Here is a 25,331-nt window from a genome sequence, read left to right as displayed (position 1 = left end):
TTGGTCTAAGAGCTGTGAAGAAGATAAATCTTCTTCCTAAGTTCTATTTATTAAATTGCTGTTCATTTTCTATTATTTAAGATGGAATCTACAGACAGAACCGATCAAACCTCACAACGCTGTTAGTGCAACCTGTTTCTGCAGTGCTTGTCAAAAAACTTATTTCCTTACCTGAGGACAGCATCAGAAGAGAGAAGTGTGTCCCCCTTGAACTGCCAGCCACAGGTAATACTTTTTAAAATATTTTTTCCTCCTGATTATGGAGTGTCCTTCAAGTGTCCAAATGTTCCCTGTGATTTTATATATCTATGAGGTTTAGCCAATTATACATATGTTTTGTGTAGCAGCATTTCAGAAGCGTCTATGTTAAACTTGTAAATTATGCTCCAAAAATCTGCTAGTTGGGAGTTGAGCCCAAAGAGAGGTTCAGAAGTACTACAGAAAATCCATTAAAAAATGCTCTTTTATTTTTAGCAACCTTACTCTTTTTACTTCTAACATTTAGTTTCAGAAATTCTCATTTGCCAATGTTCAGCAAACGTGGGTCAATATCTGGAATAAGAAGTCTTATTAAGACTTGGACTTCTTATAAGAAGTCCAAGGCATTAAGCTCTAAATCTTGCCTAAAAAATTTTTTAGATTCTTGCCAAAAAAAATCCCACTATTGCTATGCACCAGCACTGAGGAGATACTGTTAGTGCTGCAGTAGTTGGTTGGGCCTTGTTGGGCTACGAAGAGTGTGCTCGAGGCATTAAGGCACCAGTAGCAGTATTAAAGCTGTGTTTTTTGTTTTCTTTCTGCTTCTGGCAGAATATACTCTGTTATTCTAAGTACTGATGTGCCTTTCTGTGCTCTTTAATTTGGAGCTATTTTGTAGAGTATAAACAAGGTATTGTTGTCTGTCAGACACCTTTTCCTCCAAGTTTCACCTGGAAAAACTTGCATGCTGATAACAGTAGCAGCAAAACAAAACACCTTTAGTAGGGCTAGGTGTAAAAAAGAATGTTTTCAGAATACCTCTTCAGAGAGCTACAAACTTCATATTGATTTGGGGGAAAAAAAAAAAGTGAAACTGAGAGTGTAATCTTACAGAAAAAAAATACTGCACAGTGTTACGATGAAGGGAGGAACACCAGGTCACCTTCCAAAAAAGATGCGTGTATAAACAGTAATGTTGCCTTGACTTTTATTTTGTACCAGCCTACCTTTCACCAGTAAACTGAGCAAACTGAGCAAACCGTATCTTCTATTATTTTGCATGTTTAAATTAATTGTTTTGAAGCAATGGCTTTGGAGGGGGTGAAGGCAGGGTAAATTTGCACACTATTTCCTTTATTAAGTGCAATGATGGCAACAGTAAAAGCAAATTTGAAGTGCATTTTAAGGGCAACTATTGTAATATCATATATGTGCTTGTATCACTTGTTTATTGCTTTTGGGAAGTTAATGTGGATTAGGAATGCAATAAAGCAAGTCATAAAAATAGGTTGATTAACTTTATGGCTTGTGTTGGCGTTTCTGTTGCACATACTAAAAAGAAAGGCAGTAAGACCCTATACTTCGTGGCTTAAGCTGTTGAGTTTAAGAAGGCCTGTTGCTCTCCATTCATGGTTGACTAGATATTTTAATGAGGAACTGATCTTCCCCACAAGCAGTAGATAAACTTTATCAAAGGAGAAAAGGGCCATTCAGGAAGGGGAAAATGCTTAGTTATTCCAGGTAGGTTGTGTGAAGCTTGCTAATATTGTGGAGGTTTCAGCAGCTGAAAGGAAATCATGAATTTGGACTGGCAATACTCGCTTTAGAATGAGAAAAAGCTGAGCTTAATCTGGTTCTCAAAAAACTTTGGAGTTTGAAGGGTAGAATCATCTAAATCACCTTATTCTTTACTTGATAGCTTTAGCATTTCTAATTTATTTCCCTAAGAGGGCAGCAATTCTATGTGGTGGATGATATCTGGAAAGAAAAACTGCGTGAAGCTCATGCTAGCATGAGTCTATCCATGTCCCCCTTATTCTGGATGAATTTAACAGCTTGGATGTGAGGTCATGCAAAGCTTCTTAACTGCAGTTCCACAATGGGATTTTAAAAAAAAAAAGAAAAAAAAAAGAAAAAAAGAAAAAAACCTACTTCGTTTAGCAAGGGGGGCCTACAATAATAAGCCTCACATAATTCTGGAATGCATTATACTATATTGTGCTTTGATATACTGGTGGTATACTGTTAGTGTGCAGAAACATATAGTATGATGGAGCATTCAGAATCTGCCTTAATGGAAGGGATAAAGGACTGGTCTTGAGATAAGAAATCTTACATAACTATGTAATAATAGCTATAGAGATTATGCTGATCAGAGCACTGCATATCAAAACAGTGAAGGCTGAATTTGTGGCCCTCCAGTTGATTTGGAGCAGCTTAAGAAAGATATTTCATTTTTGACGTAGAACTCATCACTTAACTGTCAAAAGAGATGAATGAGCAGTTCAGATGATTGGCTGGCTTAAAATTTGTTAGAATAAAATGATCATCATTTTTTCATCAGTATGTTTCAAAAAGCTGAACAGCAGATTCATCAGTAATGATTAAACATTTATATATAGTTTTCTCACATTGCCTCTTTTTTCCTTAGCCTTGCAGTTTTCAAGAGACATAATGGGATGGAGGGAGTGGGAGGATATGATGAACATCTGAGACATATCAAATACTTAAAACCTACAAGTAAATAGTGAGAATTAAAGTTAGTTGTAGAAATTGAGTTGCTTTTTGTTTTTTATGGGGCAGCCTTAGTAATCCTCATTAATTGGTAATTCTCTACTGCTTTGAACAGTTCCCAAAAATAGGTAATTGGTAAAGAATTTAAGATTTAAGTGTTTTAGAGAAGGCACATACTTCCAAAGCTTTTATTCTTTACGGAATATATGCAGGATATTTGCTAGAATGTTATGAAGATTACCATAAAACCAAAACATTCTTATCAACCTGAATGAGGCTGCACTGCTGTGCCGCAGTAAACTTCATTTGTTGTTTGTTCCGTTATCTGCCACTTGGCAGATTTCAGTCATTTGCAGTTCATCTCAATGAATCTCTTGAGTATTTAAAGGAATTCTAGCTACTGTAATTTAATTTACAAGGTGCCTTTTCATTGCTTCGGGCCCTGTATTTTGGTGTTGAATTGAAAAGCTTCATAGGCTAAGGACAAATTCTTAGAAGTATTAGGTGTTTATTTTTTCTCTTTGGCTTTAAGTGTGAGTTTTCTTATTCAGTGCTTCACACTGACGGTGGTAAAATATTAGGAAACCTAGGATTTCACTAGTGGTCTCCACTTGTCTGCGGAGAAGGGTAAATGTGAGAATTTCACATATTCAGGTGTCCTATGAGATAATAGGCAAAAACATGTATATTTTTCAGGGATCGAACTGATCCCTCAAATTTGAGCCATCAGACTTTAAGTAGGGATATCAAGTAGATATTACTGGAAAGGTTCTCAACTGAGATCCCATCAAAAGCTCTTAGGTAAAACAAGATAGCATGGTTTAAAAAGAATTGTGTTGACATGGATAAATATCATTTTAAAAGATTGGAAACGAAAAGCAGGAGCAAATGGTTGATTTTAGCAGTGACAGGTTGTTACTGTAGCAGCCTGATAAATCCAGTCCTGTGTCTCACTCCATCTGGATCAAGCAAGAAAATGGGGAGCGTGTTATTTCAGAGCATATCAGATAGTTAGCATATACAGAAGATGTGATTTCTTAAAGAGTTCTTAATACCCTTCACTGTGAAGTAGATGCGTGTAGTTGTATCTTAATCCAGAAAATGGTAAAACCAAAGCACCAGTAGTTTAAGTAACTTCAACAATATCAAGCAGTATATATATAAATAAAGCTGGTAGGGTGAATAAATAAAGTCAGTAGAATGCACTCGGCTCAAAATGCTTTTATTTTAGGTAGAAACATTTGATCCTCTGTAACCTTTTTCTAGCCTACAGATTGCAGTCACTGATCAATACCAAATCATCGTAAATGACTGCAATGCAAAGCTGCATTGGAGCCCGTAAACAAATCCATGCCTGCTGGCAAAAAATTAGAATGGAACAAAGAACTAGAAGTCCCCCAGTTCAACTGAAGAGGTTTCTGGCATAACATAGTAACTGAGAACTTTTTGAAACAGTTTGAATACTGGTTTTATTCAGCTTTCTGCAGTTCTACGTGTCAGATGGTCATTATAGTGTTAGGTCCGGTATCCGAACTGACAGGGAGAGAGACAACCGCCATAGATATATTGTCTTTTATTAATAGAAGAAAGATAATAAGTATTACCAGCTAGCTGGGGTCCGGGCTTTCCCACGCAGGGGTCACACCACGGACCCCGACCACTTCGAGCGTCCCTCTTTTATACCGTTCTTACCCAAGAGTGTTCCCCCTCCCGTTTTCCTGTTTTGCATTCTTGTTAATGTTATCTATTTTGCTGAATTAAAACATCTGGATAAGCAGCCCCCCTATCATCCTGATTGAGGGCAGGGTACCCTAACCCCGCCACCTATCAAGGGTCCAGACCTTGCCATGAGCAGGGCATCCTGACCCTGCCATCTATCAAGGGTTCTGCCCCTGCCATGAGCAAGACATCCGGATTCTGCCAGTTATCATGGGTCCTTGTGCTCTAAGACTCAGCTTATTCTACATTAGCTATTTAACCCCTACCTTCCCTGCTAATGCACCCTACAATAGTTTTATAGTCAACTCTGATATTGGCTACTTGCATCGTTAGTTGTACTGAAGACATAACTTGAAGATGCCTTAGTTTCTATTTAATATCATCATGGTCCAAGACAAGCAAAGTTCTCTGACAAGTGCTGCACCCCTACTGCAAATCAAGCCTGTTGTCCTTTCTATGGGGAGAAGGGCATAAAATATAAACCAAAAATTCTCACACAGGGCATCAGGCTGTAGCCTTGTGATACTATTATATGTGTTTTTCTTTCATAACCTGTTTACTTGTTAGACAAAAAGAAGAATACCCTATTCTATACCCTCTAGCTGTGCCATCAGGCAGTTATATCAGGATACAGAGAATCCCATAATTTCTCAGTGTAATAAATTTGCACTATATTAAATACAAATCCAAGAAAACAAGTAGAGAAAAAGATACCAACATGCAGTATGGCTACGTACGTATTGACCAAATAGATATTGTTCTACTCGGCAGTACAAATGCAGCAATGTTCTCCAGGTATTGCTCGCCAACATGCCAGACAAGTATATTTAAAATAGGGAAGCAGATGGAATATAGGCATACTGTATATTAAAACACAGAACAGTTATACTCTCAGATTTTCACTTTGGGATTACTTTAAGTTCTGTTCTCATGGTTAATTAGAAGTGCCTGGAAGCAACTAAGCTTAAACTGCAGGAACTTTAAAAAAAAAAAAAAAAAAAAAGATTTACCTCTCTACTCTTAACAGAATTATAACTGATCAAGATACTTTTTCACATTGCCGTTCTGTGTCCTTGCTTTGCTGTGTAATGCTTAGGATCTGGTGGCTTAGAAAGCAGCGGGATGGGCAATCTTTGAAAAAGAATCTCTTTGCAAAATAATGTGAGATTGTGGAATTCAGCTGTGAAATATGAATCGTTCTCAAAATGTATAAGTATCTTCGATATAGAGTATGATATATTTATTCTACTTCACATTAATGATCCCAGTGTAGAGATTCCTTAAAGAGCTTTGTTCTAGACATCATTTATTTTCCAAAAAATTCTTGAATAGATTTATTTTTGGATTCCTTTCTCTGGATCAGAAAATTTGATCGAGTAGCCAAGAAAATTACTAATAAAACTCTTAAAAAAAAAAAAAAAAAGACTAGGCTTGAGGACTTAAGACATATGAATATTCATATCAAAACATGTATAATGTTACTAGACAACAATAATTCATTAATCAAAAGCTAGTATAGAAAAAAGTCAGGCATACCAGACTTGAGGAAATAAATATGTATTGCCCATATAAAACACAATAAAGGCTTTCTGTGGAAGAGGCATTGCTTTATAAGTTTTGACATATTTGGCACAAATAATTTTCTAATTTAATAATTCTGTACTTTGCCATAGATTCAATGTTGATTTTTGCGTATGCATTTTGAGTATTGAACAAGATGTAGGTGAGCGTTTTTTCCACCAAAGATAATTTATATAAATTATCAATCACATGCTGTTTTTTTAAGTTCATTTCTTTTTATAGGTTTAAGTTATGTTGCATATTTTTGGCATGAAAGTTATATCCTACATAAACACTTATAACATTTGCATTTCCATATTTTGAGAACATATATCTGAACTTAGTTGAAAATGGATTAAAAATCTGAAAGTATGAAGTAGAAAATATGAAGCAGAAAGCTCAAAATGGCTTATGTAACACTGAGAACTAAGAAAGATACAAGTTTACTGTTAAGTAAAGTTTCAAAAGCCGATAAACTAAGCAGTCTAATATGGCAGTAGTTTAGATTTTGTTTTGGCCAGTAGCTCTAGAAAATTAAGAATTATTTTCAAATGATAATAAAACTTGTTTTACCTACATGGCTTTTAATATATACTCATTAGATTGATGAGAATGTAACAGCATATTGCAAATATTTATATTATAAATATCTATATTAATCTTTATAGTATCACCAGTACAAGAGATCAGTAAAGGATTTGTTTATACTTTGTATGCAAGCAGCTCACAGTGCTTCTAAATGAAGTACAGTCATTCTTCCTGTCTAATAAGTTTTGGGGGATTTTAAGTTACTTTAAAGCCTCAGTAAAAATAACTTCACAAAAATTGTAGATTTCCTGATTAAAGAAATTTTTAGCCTTTGGTAGTGTCAGAAAAGCTTGATAGCACCAGCTTGGAAGTTAGCCATTGAGCTGGTAGAGCCTCTCAAAAACCTTTTGAATGGCAGGAACGAGAAACATTATGTAATCTTATCCTGGCTACTCCAGTTGCATAAATGCACCTTAAAATAATTCAGCTACACCTGATTGATGGTGATTGAAAGATTTACTTTCATTGTGATTTAAAATTGATGTCTTTTTATTCAGGCTATGTTGATTTCAACAGGTATTATATATACATGAGAGACCGAGATAGTCCTTTGAATCCTTATTCCTGAAGTTTATTCAACATAACATATTTGTTTCTCCAGTCTTCTGGAATAACTTCTGTTTTTATAGTCTAAAGACTATGATCTGCAAATGCATATATTCAGTTTATTTTTGATGATTCTATGCTTGAGTTAAATGTGCATGTGGGGAGATTATCGTGTATTTGCAGCAAAGGTCATGTGAAAGGAAGTTCAGTTTTCAAACTCAAGTTCCTAAAGATACTTTTAAAACCTTGTAGTGAAAGGGACACTCAGACAAGTAGATTAAAACTGTTTCATATGAGCAGTAAAAGAAATCCAACTCAAACTTTGTCGCTTTTCCGCATTGTTTTGAGCTTAGGGCAAGGCTAAAAATGGAGAGAGAAAAAAAAAAAGGCAATAAAACTCAATTCTGAGGCCACAGGAAGCAATTTTGCCTCATCTGAAGTTCCGAAGTCGCCAATCAAACGATTTGCAAGTAGTAATCTGGCATTTTAAGAAGGATCTGAGTAATTATGAGAGGCACAAGTAGTTATTAGCTGTGACACAATTTATCAGTTTCAAATCAGGAAATAAATAAATCAGGAATACTGACAAAACACAAATATTTTTCCTGTTTCCTCTTTCAGAAGTGGTTTTTGGCATGTATATATACTTGAAGTGTATCTTGAGCATCGTTAAGCTTAATTCTCTTCATAGGCTTCCAGAGAATACAGGAGAAAAAAAAAAAAAAAAGTTGTCAAAACCTTTAAAGAGTAGCATTGGGAAGCGAGATTTGTTGTCAGAACTGTTTAAAGGAGATTAAATTTCACTTTTGCTGTATATACCAAAGAGAGCGCGCTCAGTCTTTTCATCTGGTGTGCTAAGCTGTTAAGCCTAAGTCACTTTAAGCGTTCTACTGTATTATGTGACTCTTAACTTGAATATCTGATTCCAGAACATGTGCACTGCCAGAAAAAAAAATCCTCTTGCTCTATGTTCAGTTGAGGACTGCATGGGTGATACTCATTAAAGGAAAATGTTAAGAATGACATTAAATCAGTTGTCCACCAAAGGATTTGTCTTGTTCTTTGTGGAAGTGGGACCTAGGGAGGTATGCTGTATCTAAAGTGTTGTAGGTTAGGAAAAAGAAGGAATATGAATTCTGTCTTGAAAGTCTTTTTAAGCTCAGTAAATTGGCCCTATAATCATTATAGAGATGGAACTGGATCTTGAAGTAATATGCATAGTATAGGTGAAATTAAAAATACTGATGGATACCATGAACTGGTTTCAGATTTTTAAATAGGATTTTAAAAAATTGTAAGTAACAGTGTTGTGACCTCTTTGGACTGATTACCTTAAAAGCAAAATATTTTATAAAATTCTGGAGTATCTGAATGTCTTCTGCCAATTCATCATCAAATGGTGATGACAGAACTTAGATAAAACTTAGAAAACTTAGCATGCATCAGAAGGACAAAGTTAATTAGGACTTGAACCCCCACGTACACATGACAGATCAAAATATTAAAGGTTCTGTGTTGCTTATTGCAAAGAGTATTTTTTTTTTTTTTTAATGAACTGTGTTCAATTCACCCTTTCTTTCCCGTTGCACTCTAGTTAAAGACATATAGGAAATGTATCTACTGATAGTAAAGCGGTCTTGTCTCTGTGAAAAGTAGGGTAAGTACTGTTGGGTAGTAACCTACACTGTTTTTAAATATTCTGGCTGTTAGGCTTGTTCCAAAAATCAATGAAGGATAGTGGATGAAAATATATAGAATTTTGTTTTAATAGAATTTTGAAGTAAATTTTTAGCTGAAGAAGCCAGCTGAAGTACCAGCAGATGAACCCTGAAGAACATTGGGGTAGAGATGTGTCGTCTTCTCTTTGCACCACACTTTCCCCATCAGTGTTCTCCATATCTTGGGAAACAGAGCTTGGAAAGAAGCTGTTAGAAACGGAACAGGGGAGAAAAAGGAAAATAATCTGGGTGATGGAGAACAGAGCCATCCACGGAACATTGGTTGTGGTCTGTGGTGGCTGGATTTGGGCCTTGCTCTGGAGGAACTCCAGCTCTGCTACACTTCCCAGCATGGGCCTGTCTCAGGGTGGTCCGATCCTGTGTGGAGGTAGGAAAACCTCCCAGAAGAGTTGGGGATGACACGGTGGTTATTGGCAGGCAATTTGCTAGCATTTACATGCGAGCTGCTTGAGACATTTCCCTCCTTTGATCGAAGTTCTGACCTTTTGGATGGGATGAATGCTAATGCAGTCTGCCGTAATGCAGGTGGAACGCGTAGAGGTGGCCACATCTGCCTGTAATTAGCTGTGGTGTTTGCTCTGCCACAGGCTGCAGCGGAGTTAGAGGGTCTGACGTGTCCCACCTGGGGCACAGAGAGCAGCAGCAATTCTCAGCAAAGGGCAGCTGGGCTTTATAAACTATTCTGTCTCTGACATTGACATTTCCCTGTCTTTATCCTGTGCTACAGTCTCAACTGGCATAGCTTGGCATTGGCAGCTCCCTTGTAGACCGGTAGTTTCATGAAATTTTTCTCTCTGGAACTAGCCCCATCCTTCCTTTGATATCAGCTAAGCCAAGTGTGCTGGTCCTGCTGGCCTAAGTGTGCAGCTGTGTCACTACCAGATGCCCTGCTGGGACCGGGGCTGCAGAGGTACAGTTTTCCCATCTGACTTGGCATAGAGTCTTCCAGAAAAACAGTCTAATGTAAACCAGGAGGAAGTTTTTGAATGCTATCAACAGAGTGCCTGGATGAGGCTAGTAAACCTCTTGGCTGTTACCTCTTAAACCTGTTACCTATTTCCTCTTAAACCTGAGATTAAAACAATTATCTATATCATAAGAGTATGTAAATCTGCCTCTTTTGCTGTACCTGTTGTATTGTATCAGCATTTATGGGGTGAATTGAATAACCTTTTAACTCCAGAAGTAGAGGCTGCTTCTGAAATTCCGGGTTTAATCCCTGCTACTGAAATGGTACTAGGAAAATAGTGTGATATTATTTCATGTTTTAATCTGCTGCTTCTTTAATATCTTTTTTTATATATATATTTTTTATTTTAATTTTATTTTTTAATGCATGAGTTTTTCTGTGGCTTGTAGATTTCTTGGCTGGGTAAATAGCAGTTTAACATGTTCTTAGTTTTCTTCCTCTTTTTTCTTTTCCTTTTTTTTTAATCTTTTAACAGACAAAAAAATAATCAGTCTGAATATTCAGTCAGTCACCACGTACAAGACAATTTCTAATGTTATTGGATATTTAAAAGGAACTGTATTTCCTGGTAAGTAGCCCTTTATCATTTGTGTTGATTAGTTATTTCAAAATGGCTGGGAGTCATGGCTGGGATCAGGTTTCTCTTTTGCTACATAATGTACGTATAAAGGAGAAAAAAGTCTTTGTTGCAGAGATTTTGTGATATGATTTATAGTAAAATGCACCATACGAATTACACAGAGAATGAGCTCAAGGGGATGTTATAGTTAAAATGAGCATATATTACACAAAAAGAAGGAATTATACTTGGACCATAGATGGTAATTTTATTTTATACTAAGTAACTGTGCTTCTGGCTTTAATAATAGAAAGTGTTCTGTTGCATGTTTTGAATTATTATGTGAGTTGTCTGGATGACTTTAGAAAATGTTATAATTTTATAATAATTTTGTGATACATTTATATAGATATATTTGTAACAAAAAATGCGCATTTGCTAGGAGGATTTCCTTAGTATAGGACCTATGCCAGAAAAAAGTAGGATGGATTTGGGGGGGGGGGGGTGTTTTATGAATATGAGCCTGAAACTCTGTATGATTCAAAGCCACAACACAACTGCCTAGCTGAAATGTCTCATTGAAACCACAGTGTAGCATGATCTCTGCCTTAGTTCAAATATTGAATGTGATTTGAGTGTACAAACATCTGTGTTTAAGTTCTTACCCAAATTTTAAGTTCTGCAGCCTTATTTTGTGTTACAACCATACTTTAATTGTATACAATTTTAGAAATATTGACTGTTCTGTATGTCTGAGATTCAAACAAGATCAGATGTGACTTAAAACACAAACCTTTTCTCTGATTTGATGTCATGTGTAGTAAATATGAGAATCATGGCATCATAGGAATCACAAACATCTTGTTTACTGTCTGCAAGTGACTTTGTCTAAAAGTCTAAGGGTTCCTGTAACATAGCTGAACCTTGTTGCTGATTAATTTGTAAGGGATTTTAATGTAATAAAAAATTAAAGTTTCCAGTTTTTACTATTGCTAATGTTTTGCAAATAGCCGTCACAGAATTTGAAAGGTAGAAACTGCCTTGTTTAGACATATGTCACCTCTTGAATTGCAAAAGTACCAATTTCTGTTTAATAAATTCTATATATTCTCTGTGCCTGAATCTCTCATCTTATTATTGCAGTTGTCTTAAGTTGCTGCTTTTTAAAGTACAAAGGTATGGTTAATTTTGAGGATATATAATGAAGTGAGGTCAGTAGGGCTGTTCAGATGCCTGCAATTAATCCCATAAATGTCTTCATGAGTAAGGACTGTAACAAGGGGCTTCTAATATAGACATAAATTAAGTATTTGTACCTTTTATTCTAATCAACATTAAACCTTCGGCTATTTCTTTATTTTTCCTCCTTGAAACTACAGCTATGCCTTCTCAACTGTTATAATACTCAGTGTTTTAATAGCATTCATCCTCTGTCATTTTGATGATTTTTTGTTTGTTTGTTTTATACACCTGAAATACTCCCCTTGAGAAATGCAGAAAGTCAACTATATTTTCAATGTAGCTTGTCTGTAGACATTCACCAGAGGTGGATTTTTCCACACACACATAATGGTGATTATCTTTGACATTTGAACTGAGGAATAACAAAGAAGCAGAATATCTGAAATCTAACCAAAAGGTTGAGAGATTCAGGAGCAAAAGAAATGTGATGGTTGAGGAAGCCTTTTAAAAACCTGAAAACCTACCATTGGTTTTGTAGCTCTGTTGGGCAAGGTTAAAAATGGAGTTACAGCAAGAGAAGATAGTGTAAGGATTTTTCTTTAAGTGATTTTTTTTTTTTTTTTTTTTTTTTTGTCCAGGCCATCACTACCTTGAACACTAGCATCTCACTTTCAGGACTGTTTGATGGATATTTTTTCTCTACCTCCAGTCCTTTCTTTCGTTTTCCTTATCGTGTCATCTCCTGGAGTCTCCTGCAATAAGTTGCTGCTCATACCTTGCTCCTCCAGCATGTTCTGTACTGTGTTTCGGAGGACTCTTTCTGCTTCCTTTCATATATTTTGCTCATAGGTCACGCAGAAGTGATAATGTGGGGCAAATATTGATCCTGTCTGATCATCCTGCTTTAGTGGTATGTTCTGTAACCACCAGGAAGCCTGGAAGGGCTTTTCTGCATGTTACTGTTCCTGATTCTCATGTCAGCTGCATTTGAGATCCTGTGACTTTTCACTGTCAATGCAACCTATGATTAGTTTTAATATGATGCAACATAGACATCTGGTTGTATTAGTGAGACAGTGTTTTTTTATGTTAAATTGTTATGTTCTCTCAGATTTCTCTTTGGCTCACAAGATGTAAAATTTATCAGCCCTGTCACCCAGTGAAATTGTCATCTGAGCAACATCCGCTGATGGAAACAAATTTTCATATCTATATGCACCCTCGTGTGTATGCACCCTGCCCAAGCAGTTGATGGAAAATGTTGTGTTACAACTACATACCAGATCTGTTTTAAAAGCATTTTCAATCCCATATAAAACATTGTTTATATACTATAATATGCATATTATATTGAAGAAAGCTGATAATAGACCAGCTTGATAAAGAACTGTTTTATAATCTAAGTGTATAGTATCCAGTAAAATATGTTTACATAAGCAGTTGTATCTTTAAGAATATTTTTTAATTTATAACATTTTATAGGTATTTTATCACATATATATCTTGCTTTATTCTGGCATACTGACAAACAGTGAAGAATGAATCTGTTTTTCTAAAGTAAGCCTACTAACAGAAAACTGAAACACTTTGCACTCTGTGGAGTACAGATGACACTTGGAGATGGTTGCGGTTCTGACATCGCTTTATAACTACTCTTCTGTTTCAATAAGAGTCCTGAAATATGGAAAGACACCTCTAAAAACTCCACATCTGGACTTCAGAAAGAGGCTTTGCAAACTATCAAAGACCTCCAGTGAGGAATCCTTCAGAGAGGATTCCTGTGTGAGCTGACCTTGCCCAGCAAGGCTAATAGTTGAGTAAGGCATTCAGCATGGCCTTGCGTGGACTTCTCAATGCAGGTCGGTGAGACCAGGGGTTCAGTTGGATAATACCACAGCATCTTCATGGAATAAAAAAATAGTTCTTTACAATAGTCAATAAATTTTGGATTATGTATTATATCTTTTGGTAGAAAATTCTTCTGATTAACTATACATATTTTCTTATTTCAGGTCAAAACCTCTTGCTTTTAATTCTATAGAACACTTTCTTCCAATATCACCAAAGTTGATAGGTCTGAGTTAACTTTTCTGTATCATTCATTGTTTTTATTCCTCTGTCGTGTCTTCTCTCTAAACCTGCAGTCCAGGTCTTTTCAATGTTCCTTACATGGAAGTCAGAGTCCTGATTTCTAACCGTTCTGGTTACCTGCTTCAACTGCTGTTACTGCTATGTCTTTTTTGGGGTAGGGCGGTGAGCACTGAACACAGTCTTCCAGGTGAGGGAGTACAAATACTTGGTTTATTTTCTTTATGTTTCTCATTGTATTAACCTACCTTTTTTTTTTTTTTTTTTTTTGAGCATGCAAGGTTTTTACATTATCTGTGTGACAGAAGTCCCTGCTATAAAAGCAGATAACATTTATGAGAAGAGACAATAGTAAACAAAGAATGAGGGGGACAGCACAGTGTTTAATTTAGGGAAATTTACTAATATATTTTAAGTAGTATTCAGTTTCATATATTTATGTTGTACAATTGTCTTGCACATGATCATGTAAACTTTTGTTGACAGCACTAATACATTTCACCCTTTATTTTTGTAATTCTTTAAATATTAGTATCCTTGAGAAATAAGATTCCTTTTCCTTTCCCTTTTCTCCACATTCAGACAGATATGTCATCATTGGTAGCCATCACAACGGTTTGAATAGTTACGGTGGACAAGAGTGGGCCAGTAGCACCACAGTCATTACTGCTCTTATAGAAGCCGTGATGTTGAAAGCCAAGAGGGGTTGGAGACCTGACCGGACCATGGTTTTCTGCTCATGGGGAGGGACATCATTTGGGAACATCGGTTCATATGAATGGGCAGAGGTAAAATAATTTTAGGAAGAAGCACTGATGCTATTTGTTGAAACAACCATGAACGTTGTATGAAACCGTGCTTGTATATAGAACCATTCATTAACTGGTCTGTGACAACTCTGTGTATACCAAAATAATATACCCTGCCATGTGCATACCATAATAAAAGCAGTGAAAATATGTACGTAGGCAGTTTCTGTGGAACAGATACATGTGATAATGGGCTGATACGGATGGTTCCTAGAGCTGGGAAGGTTGCGAGGTGGTTATATACAAGAGCTCTTATGAGCTGATTTCCCTGGTAATTCAGCACAGGACTGTGAAAGAGAGCGTAGCCTGAGAAAAAAACTGAAAACGAGGAATACTTTAGAGGACTCCTTCTTGGAGGTTTAGCAGTTACAAATTTCTTATTGATAGGCTTCCTATGGAGGAACCCCAACCATGAAAAAAGATTGAAAGATGGAAGAGAACCGTACCATAATTTATATTAATTATATACAGAAACATTTCAGTGTTTCTGTGGTTGGTTCTGATTGGCCTATCACATATTTGTGCTTAGGAGCTGGATTCAGTTCAACACAGACAATTCCTTGGGCTGTTGATTTCAGCAGAATAAAAATCATCCCAGTGAAAGAAAATAACTTATTAAAGTCCTGTTGATCACATATGATTACAGGAAAATTGATCAATTAAAGAGGAATAGCCAGCAGAGAGGCCCATGGCTTCTGAATTAAAACAGTAGATGAAGTGAAGAGTTAACTTTTATCATTTGTGAGGAGCAGCTAGCTGTTTTCTAAGTTTCATATTCCAAACATGGTTATTCTTCAAAAACAAGAAGAGGGTGAAAAAAGTCAAGTTTAAAAAATGCAAACTGGAAGCAAAATTTATTTAGCTCCACTTCAAATCAGCTGTACATCAGATGTAATTGCGTTGCACCTCTTCAGTGGTTCCTCTTCTCTTTATGCAAAGAGGAACTCATTACTAAGGTGGCAAAGGTGATCTTTTTTAAAACACATAATTGGAATGGTTCATATGTGCTATTTTCCTAGTTTTAAACATAATAAAGTGACACCACTGGGGAAGTTATGCAATTCACATCTAAATTTGGACTTCAAAAATTCAAGTGCATTTAGCTGCTGATAATGATCGCTTTTGAAGTTTGTCTTCTGTCAGGCATAAGTTTAAAAGGCCTTCATGTTGTTTCACACTATGAAATGTTTTCATTTGGGGGCTTTATAAGTGTAGTCATTTTTAATTCCTTCTAGGCCTATTTGTATTTTGCTGAAATGAAGTGTGAAATGGAATTACAGCTTCTGCTATAGAGAGAAGTAACGCTAAGATACCCTTTGAAGATCTTAACACCATATTGCTAGAAGAATTATTAAGTAATATTCATCAAACCACAGAAGACAAAAACATAGGGGGCAGTTTTTCCTTTTAAAGGAAATGAAATAATAAAGCAAATCTTAATTATAGCAACGCATAGTAATAACCACTGTTCTGCTTGCATTCTAGGGTCTCAAGAGAGTTCTTCAGAGAAATGTCGTGGCTTATATTAGCCTCCATAATCCAGTCAAAGGCAACTCCACTTTGCAACCTGTCGCATCACCTTCTCTTCAGCAGCTGGCAGCAGAGGTTAGAAATGAAGTATTTTCTTTTATATATGGTTTATGAAGTTACATGGCTAACTGCTTTGATCCTGGTTGATTTTAGGCAACTACAGCTGTTTTTTTTTCTTTTTTCTTTTCATGTTGCATGAACAATTTTTTACTAAATCAGCAGGCTGAGAGCACAGAGGGTAACTTACCTCAAGAGTTCATTAAACCAAGTCTCACTGTTATTTGCATTCCATTCAGCTTTCTCCATTTTTAACAGCTTTAAAGTAGCGTATTTTCTATTCATTAACACATTTTTTTTTCTTCCTAATCCAATCCTTCAAGACCATCTGTCAATTCACATTTAACCTGTAAATTTGTCAGATGTAGCATGTGGCATACAGGGAAAGTAATGCTCGTTCATAATTAAGGTTGTGTCAAGTTCACCCCTCAGCTACACCACTGGAACTAGCCTCTGGTATCTCATAGTTGTGCTGATATAAGTGCACATATGTTTTAAAGGAATGATCTTGTTGTTTTTATTAATACATAAAATTAAGAGAAAATAATGTAAAGTAAGTACTACATTATAAAAATAGTTTAGAATGGGCTGCTTAACATGGAGTTCAATTTGACTTTCATCAAATGAGCACTTTAGGTAATTTTCTTCCATGAATTTGCCAGGCTAATCCTCATTACCTTTTTTTGATGTTTCTTTGAGTTGCCTCTGAAGAAGTAAGTACTAAACATTGATCAAAGCAGTAGCACTTGAATTAAATGGACTTATGGCAATTTTTGGCTTGGCAATTTCTATCTAAATTTACTAAAATGTTTTGTTATCAAACAAATTGTTATACCTGTCCAGTGACGGGGTGGTAATTTTGTCCTGAGAAGAATCTGTTTTATTTTGTGCAAATACTATATAACGCAAGATGTAAATTTAGTTTACATTTTGCTTTTAAGAAACAAAAGAAAACAAAAAATATATATAAATTTATGGGAAATAATTCAAAATGTTGTAAGTATTGGTCTGCAGGCTGTCTGGACATGTCAGTTATATACATATATATTTTAAATGCTTAACTATTGTGTTTTTGAAAAATAGTGATGACTAGCTAACTTTCCGTTGTGATTTGCAGTCCTTTCTCCATTAAAATGGGTGCTTGCTGTTTAAAAGAATAAATATATTACATTAGGTCCTTGAGGTATTTGACTTCAAAATATGATCTGTGCCAGTGATACAAAAACCGTAAGCTGCCTGGAGCTGTACAGGAAGCACTATCTCTTCTTATTATAATTTTATTTTTTATTTGTGCCTATCATGTTGTTAAAAATTCATTCTTTTATTCTAATAAAAACAGTATTAGTAAGAATGCTACAGATCTGCCGTGTATTTTGAAAGCAAAGGAGGTTTGTTTTTGGCCTCCGCTTTCCTTATGTGGTACATTTGGATATGGAATTTTAGCATTTTATGATTATTTGTGTAATAGCAGTTTTGCATCCTGCTCAGTATTATGGATACAACCTCCTTTAGCAGTCCAGTTAATTAGCCTGCAATAAATGCAAGATTGCATACTTTTTTTTGGGTAGTATAATTTTCAGTTAATGCAACTGTAATACAGTCTATGACATTAAAACAACTTACAGGATCTACAGCTTCGTAAAGCTGGCCAGAATTCTGAATCCATGTCAAATATATCAGCAGTGATGGAGTGGCCAAGCACACATCTGCCGTTTGTTCCCATGAGCACTCTCAATTTGCCATGTGTCTAGAGCACTTTTTACAGAAGATTGATCTTTTCATGAAGAATATTGGTATTACTTCAAGTGCTTGCCAAGAAGGCCGTGTAATTTACCTCAGAATTATGATAGTACAAATAGGGTAAGAACTGTCTTCTTGGAGCGCATCCTCTCTTGCAGAAATTGGGAGTGCACTCGCATGCGATTCATGTGAACAGAAGTAAGTGCAAGAAGCACTTAAAGTCCAGCAAGAGGCAAGAATAATTGTAATGTGTATTTAATAATTCATCTTAGGAGTAATCCTATGAACATAGATTTGTTACAACAGAAATGGAGATGAAACAGGAATTTAGAAAGAATGACATCAGTAAATTTCTAAAGGAGGATGGAAAATGGCCAAGGTTGCGTGGCTAGATGGAAACAATTCTTAATTTGTGGGCAAGTGGAACATGGCTCAGTGTACTATTAGTCTCAGTGGAAGAAGTCTTATTTTAGCTAGTATTAATATTCTAGACTTAAATCAGAAACCTGAGGAGCTGGCTACTATGTAAGATTTGATTGTTAGTGCGAGAGTAGCGTAAGTACTTGGCTGATTAACAGAGACTGTGACTTCTTAAAGATATTTTTACATAAAGGATTACATCTTTATTTTGTATGAAGGTTTAATAAGGAAGCTACATAAGCAGTGGGCAAATAATAATTTTATGTGCCTATCAGTCATAGTGTTCAGTGGGGATTCTGTTTGAAACACAGAATTACATGAAAAAACTAATTTAAATATTTGGATTATTTAAGCAAAGAGGAATTCAAACAATTCAGAGATCTTGACATATTTAATTCATGTCTTTTCTTGTATAACCATGTTAATTAATGTCCACATTAATGAGAGGGAGATCCTGCCAAGTTATGTTTTTACCTACTCTTATTTTATAACAGGAGTGTTTATTCACTTGCTCTGTTAGTGAATCACCACTTGCTGGCAGAGAGTCATTGGTAAATTGGGATTATTTGATGCTGACATTCATTTCTTGTAAAACACAACAGTAATCATTTTTTTTCTATATCTAACATTTCACATGTATAAGTTGTTATGGTTGCTAGATTAATTGCTCTTTAACTGATCCTGTGGTCATTGCTGGTCAGACTCTGGAGCTGCTGTTATTGATGAACCCAAGAAAACTTACTGTCCCTTAAAAATCTAGTGAAGAAGGTGAAGAGTGGACTGAACACTTGCTATATTAGAATTAAAAATGGCTGTATCAAGGAGTCTTCATACTATTACTTTCTATTATTGGAGCAAATGGCAGAAAAAAAAAATAAAGCTTTTAACGTTTATTGTTATTGGTATTGACAGGAAATATTCTTTCTTTTTGAAGAAGAGCTATAGATAAATTTCTGTATAGTTGTAGTGATTATTTTTTGATTTTACTCAAAATGTCTTAGAATATTGTCAATATTAATTCTTCCTCTCCCACTTCTGAGGGATGTTTTGTCATCTTTAAAAGTAGAGCTGCCGTTTGGGAGTTTTCTCCAATTCCTTACCTGATGTAGAATAGATTTTGGTTCCAAGTATTGTGTATTGTAATTGACTGTGCCTAATGCAATAAGCGATATTGAACAGTGGAAGAGTCCTTATCCAATCTCTGATATTTGAAAATTTGCCTTCAATTCTGTCTAAATATTCCTCTGTTCAATTTCCTCTTACTGTTCCTAGTTATTTCCCTCTGGAACTGACTTCTTGATGATAGAAAGATGTTTTCATAATGACAGAAAACCTTTCAGGTAGAGAGTTTTAAACTGAACTTCTAGTACTTAGGAAGATGACAGGTTGACGGCTGTGGATATTTTAGATCATACCCATAACCAGAGGTAATTAAAAAGATTCTCTTGCTGTTCTTGTCATTATTAGCTATGATAAATGCATTTAGTAGCTATTTAACGGTTATTATGTTATAGTGACATGGCTCTGTTTTTTATCTCTGTTTTAATCAAAAATAATTACATCTATTTTGTAGCTATCTGTTTTCAGACTTAATTGCTGAGACACTATTTTCAAAAAGATCTTTCTAACATTTAGTCTCTATACCTTTTTTTTTTTTTACTTTGTTTCATCTCTCCCCTTGGATGGTCAGATATTTTGCTGTATAATTGCTTGAAGAAGGTTGAATTGTCTACCTTCAGTAGAAAATTTGGCGTTACTAGTAGTGAGTGGTATCTTGTTAAAAATAAATAAATAAAAAGTTGGAAACTAGCTTCTTCCTCTGAATTTTCACATGATGGTGAACTTGACATTGTAGTCGGGGCTTGTTGGGTCATCATAAAGCAGGTAGGAATCCTTTCAGATGCTCACCTCGCTGTGTAAACCCCAGAGAATTCATGTGGCCATTTTCCTTTGTTCAATCCAAAACTTCAAGTTTGGTTTGACAGTTTTGAACATTGAAATAGTCAAAATGCTTACAGTGCTACAATGCTAAAAGGCTTTATTTGGCCACAGTAAGTATTGGAAAATGCTTTTAGAGGGCCCCAAGGACCTTCCCTGTCAGCAGAGACTTGATTTACTTGGTATGGGAACATCACACATTGTGGGAATCCTTTGTCTCCCTCAATTCCATGAGTTGAGTGTTACAGATTTTTTTTTTCTCTCTTTCCGCTCATGTATAAAAACAGAATAAACTCACTTTTTCTGCTAAATCAGAATGAGTCTATAAATGTTTCTATTTAACTGAAGAAGCTGTTCTGTTTCTTCTCTTTGAAATGAGAATGTCTAGATTTAATTTCAGAGGTGAAAACTGAAAAAAACCTGCAGATCAGATTGTAATATATTGCTATTGAATGGTATTTTATTTTTGGAGGCTTTTGAGCTGCCCTTTATACACTCATTGATTTCAATGTCTGGGGAAAAAAAAAGCAATATTTATTATTAAGATTAATAAACAACTTTTGCTTTTTTTTCCTAAATACTTACTCAGCTGATCCTCCTGCTGTTTCATGTGTTATCAAGATCACCTGGAGAATTATCAAGATCACCTGCTAACTCTGAGTAACCCAATTAGACTCTGCAGTACAAAAATATGTCTGAGTTTATGGAAATGTTAACCTTAATTTAGCCATACCTTCCACCCCTTCCACCAAGATTATTTACTATAGATATTTTCTGAAACAGTATATTTGAATAACTAAAGCTATTTGCATATCTCTCTCTCTCATGAAATGGATGAGTGAATGACAAATTTATTTAAAAAATATATATTTTTATTTATTTTAAAATTAAAGAAAAAAGTTTGGTACATTTTTACTTAAAAAAAAAATAATAGGGAGACCGAAATTCAGTTGAAAAGAATTAATCTGGGCCACTTAGGCAATGTCCTGAAAATTAACACGAAAATACTGAAAATTGTTATGTTGTTTCAAAATGGGGAGGGTGGGAAGGGGGTAGAAATCTGTCTAAGAAAGCTAGAGATCATTTTTGATTTTAACTGCAGTTTTGCACTCCAGCAAATAGTAACTGATGAACAAACCAGAAGGATATGTTGCATAGAAGATACGGGGCATGTTAGCTAGCATACGTGAACTCCATGGAAGTATCAGTTTTGCTTTTCATGCTATTTACAAAACATCTTATATGAACATTGATATTCAAAGAAAGCTTGTCTTGTAAGATACATTTTATTGTTTGCATTTCGTACTGCTTTTGATCTGCTTACCAAACTTTGCGTTATGATTAACTTTCTATTTAAAACGAGTAATGGTAGTTACTTGCAGTTGTCACTCAAGGAGCTTAATTAACTTGAAATACTGCAAAAGTGCCATAAATCATATTTACAAAATATCTTCAGGTAAGCTTGTAGAAAAGTTGCCTGCACAGCTAAAATGGCCCGAATATTCAGGCTAAAAGGTGCTTTGGAACCAATTAAGTGGTAGTGGATATTTCTTCCCTGCTTTGGAGGATTGGAGGAGAAAAAAAAATCTTTTTTTTATCCTGTAAATTAATGGATTATTGTTCTTATACAATGAATAATGAAACACAAAGGTATAGTATTACTTTTTTTTTTCTTCTATAAAATAAATTAGAATCTTATTTCACAAATTCTAAATATATGGGGTGAATAGGTGATATGTAAATATCAGTGAATAATACAAAACTGCAGGGACTTCAAGCAATCCAGCTTAATTCATCTCTACGCACAACAGCCAAAAAAAAAAAAAAAAAAAAAGTATCTCCAATGTGTGTGTTTTCAGTGTAAGAAGTTCTACACCTTGCTTGGATTTTATTTTCCCTCCATCTCTTTAAGTCCTCACCATTGCAAACTACTTTTTCCTCTTATTTTTTGTGTTTCTCCATGTGATATGTGTTCTCTTTATAATAATCTTTTTGCATACTAAACAAGTGTTATCATATTCTCTGTCAGCTGTTAATTATTTCAGAAACTGTTGTTTATTTCTACCATAGAATACTGTAGAATGGTACATGGCTTCAGAGATGGATAGATTCATGGAAGAAAAAAATAGTTGGTCATTAAGTACAAAAATCCTGCTTTGTGGTTTTAAGAATTGCCTGAGCTTTAGATAAACTGATTCTGGGAGATTTTTTTAGATGTAGCAAGAAAATTACATCCTTTGAATGTAGAAATGTCAACTTCAGAGAATTGATACATCTTCTTCAGAAAGTTTGTTTGAAGTTTAGCTTTTGTAATGGATTAATATGTCTCAGATGAGTAAGTGAAGTCTTTGTTAACTCCAGTGTTTGTCAAAGATTCCCACTTGAGGCATATTGCTCTTCAGCTAATATTCTCCATTGAGTTCAAATGGCAGAAAGATATACGTAGAGTGGAAGTGAGAATCACAAATCAGAAAAACAGTATGAAAAGGTATTTCATTTTTGTTTGTTGTATGTTTGCTGTAAAGAAAAAAAAATCCTGATCTATTTGCCAGTAAAGTAATACCTCTTGAGAACAAAGCAAGATATTTGAAATATATCTTTGTAAACTGAAGTAGCTGACTAGCCAATGAATCTGGAACAAAAGGTTTTCCATTAAACTGAGTATGATTAGTCTGAAGACAGCACATCTCATTGCTTTTCTTCAAGATGCTTTTTCTTCTTCTGGAGTTCTTCCAAAACATTTTTTTTAATTCCTCAATTATGCACAAATCTCAATTGCCTTTGATTCTGGATAATATTTTCTTTATATATTAGTCCTTAAATATTGTTTTCACATAAAAAGGACGCACCTAGTCTCCAATATGCTATGATCCTTACACCTATCACTACTTTCTATTTCATTGTTCTGATAATGGAAAAAGAGGTTGAGGATGTAATCCTGGTATCACTTTTATTTCTTTAAAATTCTGTAACTGTAGTGATTTAAGTATATTTTTTTTCATGATTTGTATTGTTGCAAAAGAGAAAAGATATGGATCCTGACCCTTGAGTTATTTCCTCGTAAGGCTGACGATTTTCTGCACTAGCACTGAACAGCTTTCATTCTCTGTGAAAAGAGCATTATGTTTATGTTGACAGAACTGCAGAAGGCATCTGATCTTGCTCATCAAAAACTGGTTGTCCTCGATATCAGCTAATAGCAGTAGACGGGTGACATTAGATATCTTCTGAGTGATTAATCTATTTGTTCAAGAGAAGCAAAAATATAAAAAGAATGTCATAATCTTTAAATAGATTGCAGTATTAGTCTTCTGTTCGACTGTGTGCGTAGGGTGTCTAAAAGTTTGTATTTAACTATGTATTTTTCTTCCCCTGAATTAGTCTTTTTCTTTCCTATTCATGAACAATTGAAAACAAACAAAAATAAAGATAAGGAAGATAATCTGGGAGTATGTGTGTGAAGTTTAGAGGAACCATAATGGTAGAAACAACTATAACAGAATCTGCTTTGGAGATCCCGAGCTGCAGAAAATCAAAATGAGCAATTCTTTAAAACATAAAAAGGCAGCAAAAATTTGGTGTTTTCTTTGGGAATTTTTAATGAGTATGTGTAGACCTGATCAGCTCGAGGATCTGCCAAGTGCATATGGCAATTTCGCATTTTAGGTTATCAGTTTAAATCCTGCTAAAAATAGCTAAAAATATTTTTATCCTGTTCGCTGCCCATCATTGCTCTTGCTAGTGATGCGTGTTTTCCTGCCTAGCACCACAAAGCACTAGCACCAGTCTTTTCTAGAGCTTCCACTGGGGGTGAGAAAGATGGGAATTAGCTCTTCTATCATAATGCAGAGATTAATGCACTTCATGTTTACGTTTCTTGCGTATGCTGGGGAGTTGGGGGAGTGGGAAAGGATCCTGGGAGAGTCCTGCTTTTCCGCAGGTTCACAATTGAATTTTGCCCTGTTGGATAAGTCATTAGGATGGCAAAATTCGCCTTTGCCTAGCCTGCTGCACTTGGGCGATATCTTGAGTGTTTCTACTCATCAGGTTGTTCTGAGTCATCATGTTGTAAGGTCAGGGGGTTCTAAAAGAGGTTTTGGGCATGCTGGCGTGAGCTTGATATGGCAATGTTTAATTATACTCTTAAAATAAGCTACTAAATGAAAAATCATGATTTGTATGCTTTTCTGCCTACCCTGATATTCCACATTTCCATGTCAAAGCAAGTTCATCCCATTTAGGCAGATTTAACATAAAGATCCTTGTGCAGTGCTGATTTAGTAAGTAATGCTGTAGCTGAAGGCAAAATATTCTTGTAACTTGACTTATAGCCTCCCAATGACCTTTTAAAAAGCAAGCTGTAACACTAGCTGAAAGGAGGAGAGCTCATATGTGACCTTTAATTGGGACAATGTGCTTACGCTCCACAAAGAATACACTCTGCCTTGGGCTTTAAACATGCATATTTTGGTCCTTACTCTGATTTTCTGTACATGGGTGTTCATCGGGAAGAACTGTATAAAGACTGGTGTGGCTGCACTGGTCTGAGAAAGTGCTTTTCACTGACAAAACGTTGAGGTTCTTTTTTCTGTACAGAGCTAAAGGATGGATTTTCAGGGGAGTTGGATTTTTCCCACAAATACCCTCTAACAGAGTTTCATTTTTTTTAAAGTAGTTTTTTAGTCCAGGGAGTGATGTTTGGCTTGACCATTAAAAGATTGACCTATATCAGCTTCTAATTGTGTGAATTCAGATGTGTAAGATTTTTATCGCTAGGTGTATTTTCTCACTTCAGCCTGTGAAGCACAAGCTTAACAAGGATCTCTTGGAATTTGATGATATCCTCACAGGTGATTTCTTCAATATTATCATTCTACATCTGGGACTGTTAATTAGCCAGAGCTCCCTCTAGACTGTTGCCTTTGCATCATGCATTAGCATTTTAACACTATCTGGGGTCTCCTCCATCAGAATATTTAATTTTAAAACAATAGATAGCTTGCATAAATATATTCCCTGTGATATAATAGTTTCAATAGAGCTGAAATTCTGGGTTTACAGCACTTCAAATGTGAAGGAGATTTTCAAAAATATAGGTAAAGGTGGATGTTAAAATCCATTGACATTCAGCTGGAGTTAGTTGCCTGAGCAGCCTTTGTGACTTTGAACATCAG

The 25,331-nt window shown here is 35.4% G+C and overlaps 1 protein-coding gene across 1 annotated transcript in view; it reads left to right on the top strand.

Annotated features, from left to right (window-relative positions):
• The window catches only part of NAALADL2 (N-acetylated alpha-linked acidic dipeptidase like 2), a 212,826-nt gene that overhangs the window by 103,988 nt on the left and 83,507 nt on the right, over positions 1–25,331 (top strand). The window contains exons 6-9 of the mRNA XM_088523818.1: positions 82–225; positions 10,310–10,402; positions 14,246–14,451; positions 15,958–16,077. Of these exons, the coding sequence (XP_088379944.1) occupies positions 82–225; positions 10,310–10,402; positions 14,246–14,451; positions 15,958–16,077 (563 nt within the window). The remainder of the gene's footprint in view (positions 1–81; positions 226–10,309; positions 10,403–14,245; positions 14,452–15,957; positions 16,078–25,331) is intronic.

This window comes from Tinamus guttatus, unplaced genomic scaffold (genome assembly GCF_059628265.1).
Source record: "Tinamus guttatus ecotype Peru unplaced genomic scaffold, ASM5962826v1 Tinamus_guttatus_pri_ptg000198l, whole genome shotgun sequence".
Lineage (NCBI taxonomy): Eukaryota > Metazoa > Chordata > Aves > Tinamiformes > Tinamidae > Tinamus > Tinamus guttatus.
This window is presented reverse-complemented; position numbering and strand designations above follow the sequence as displayed.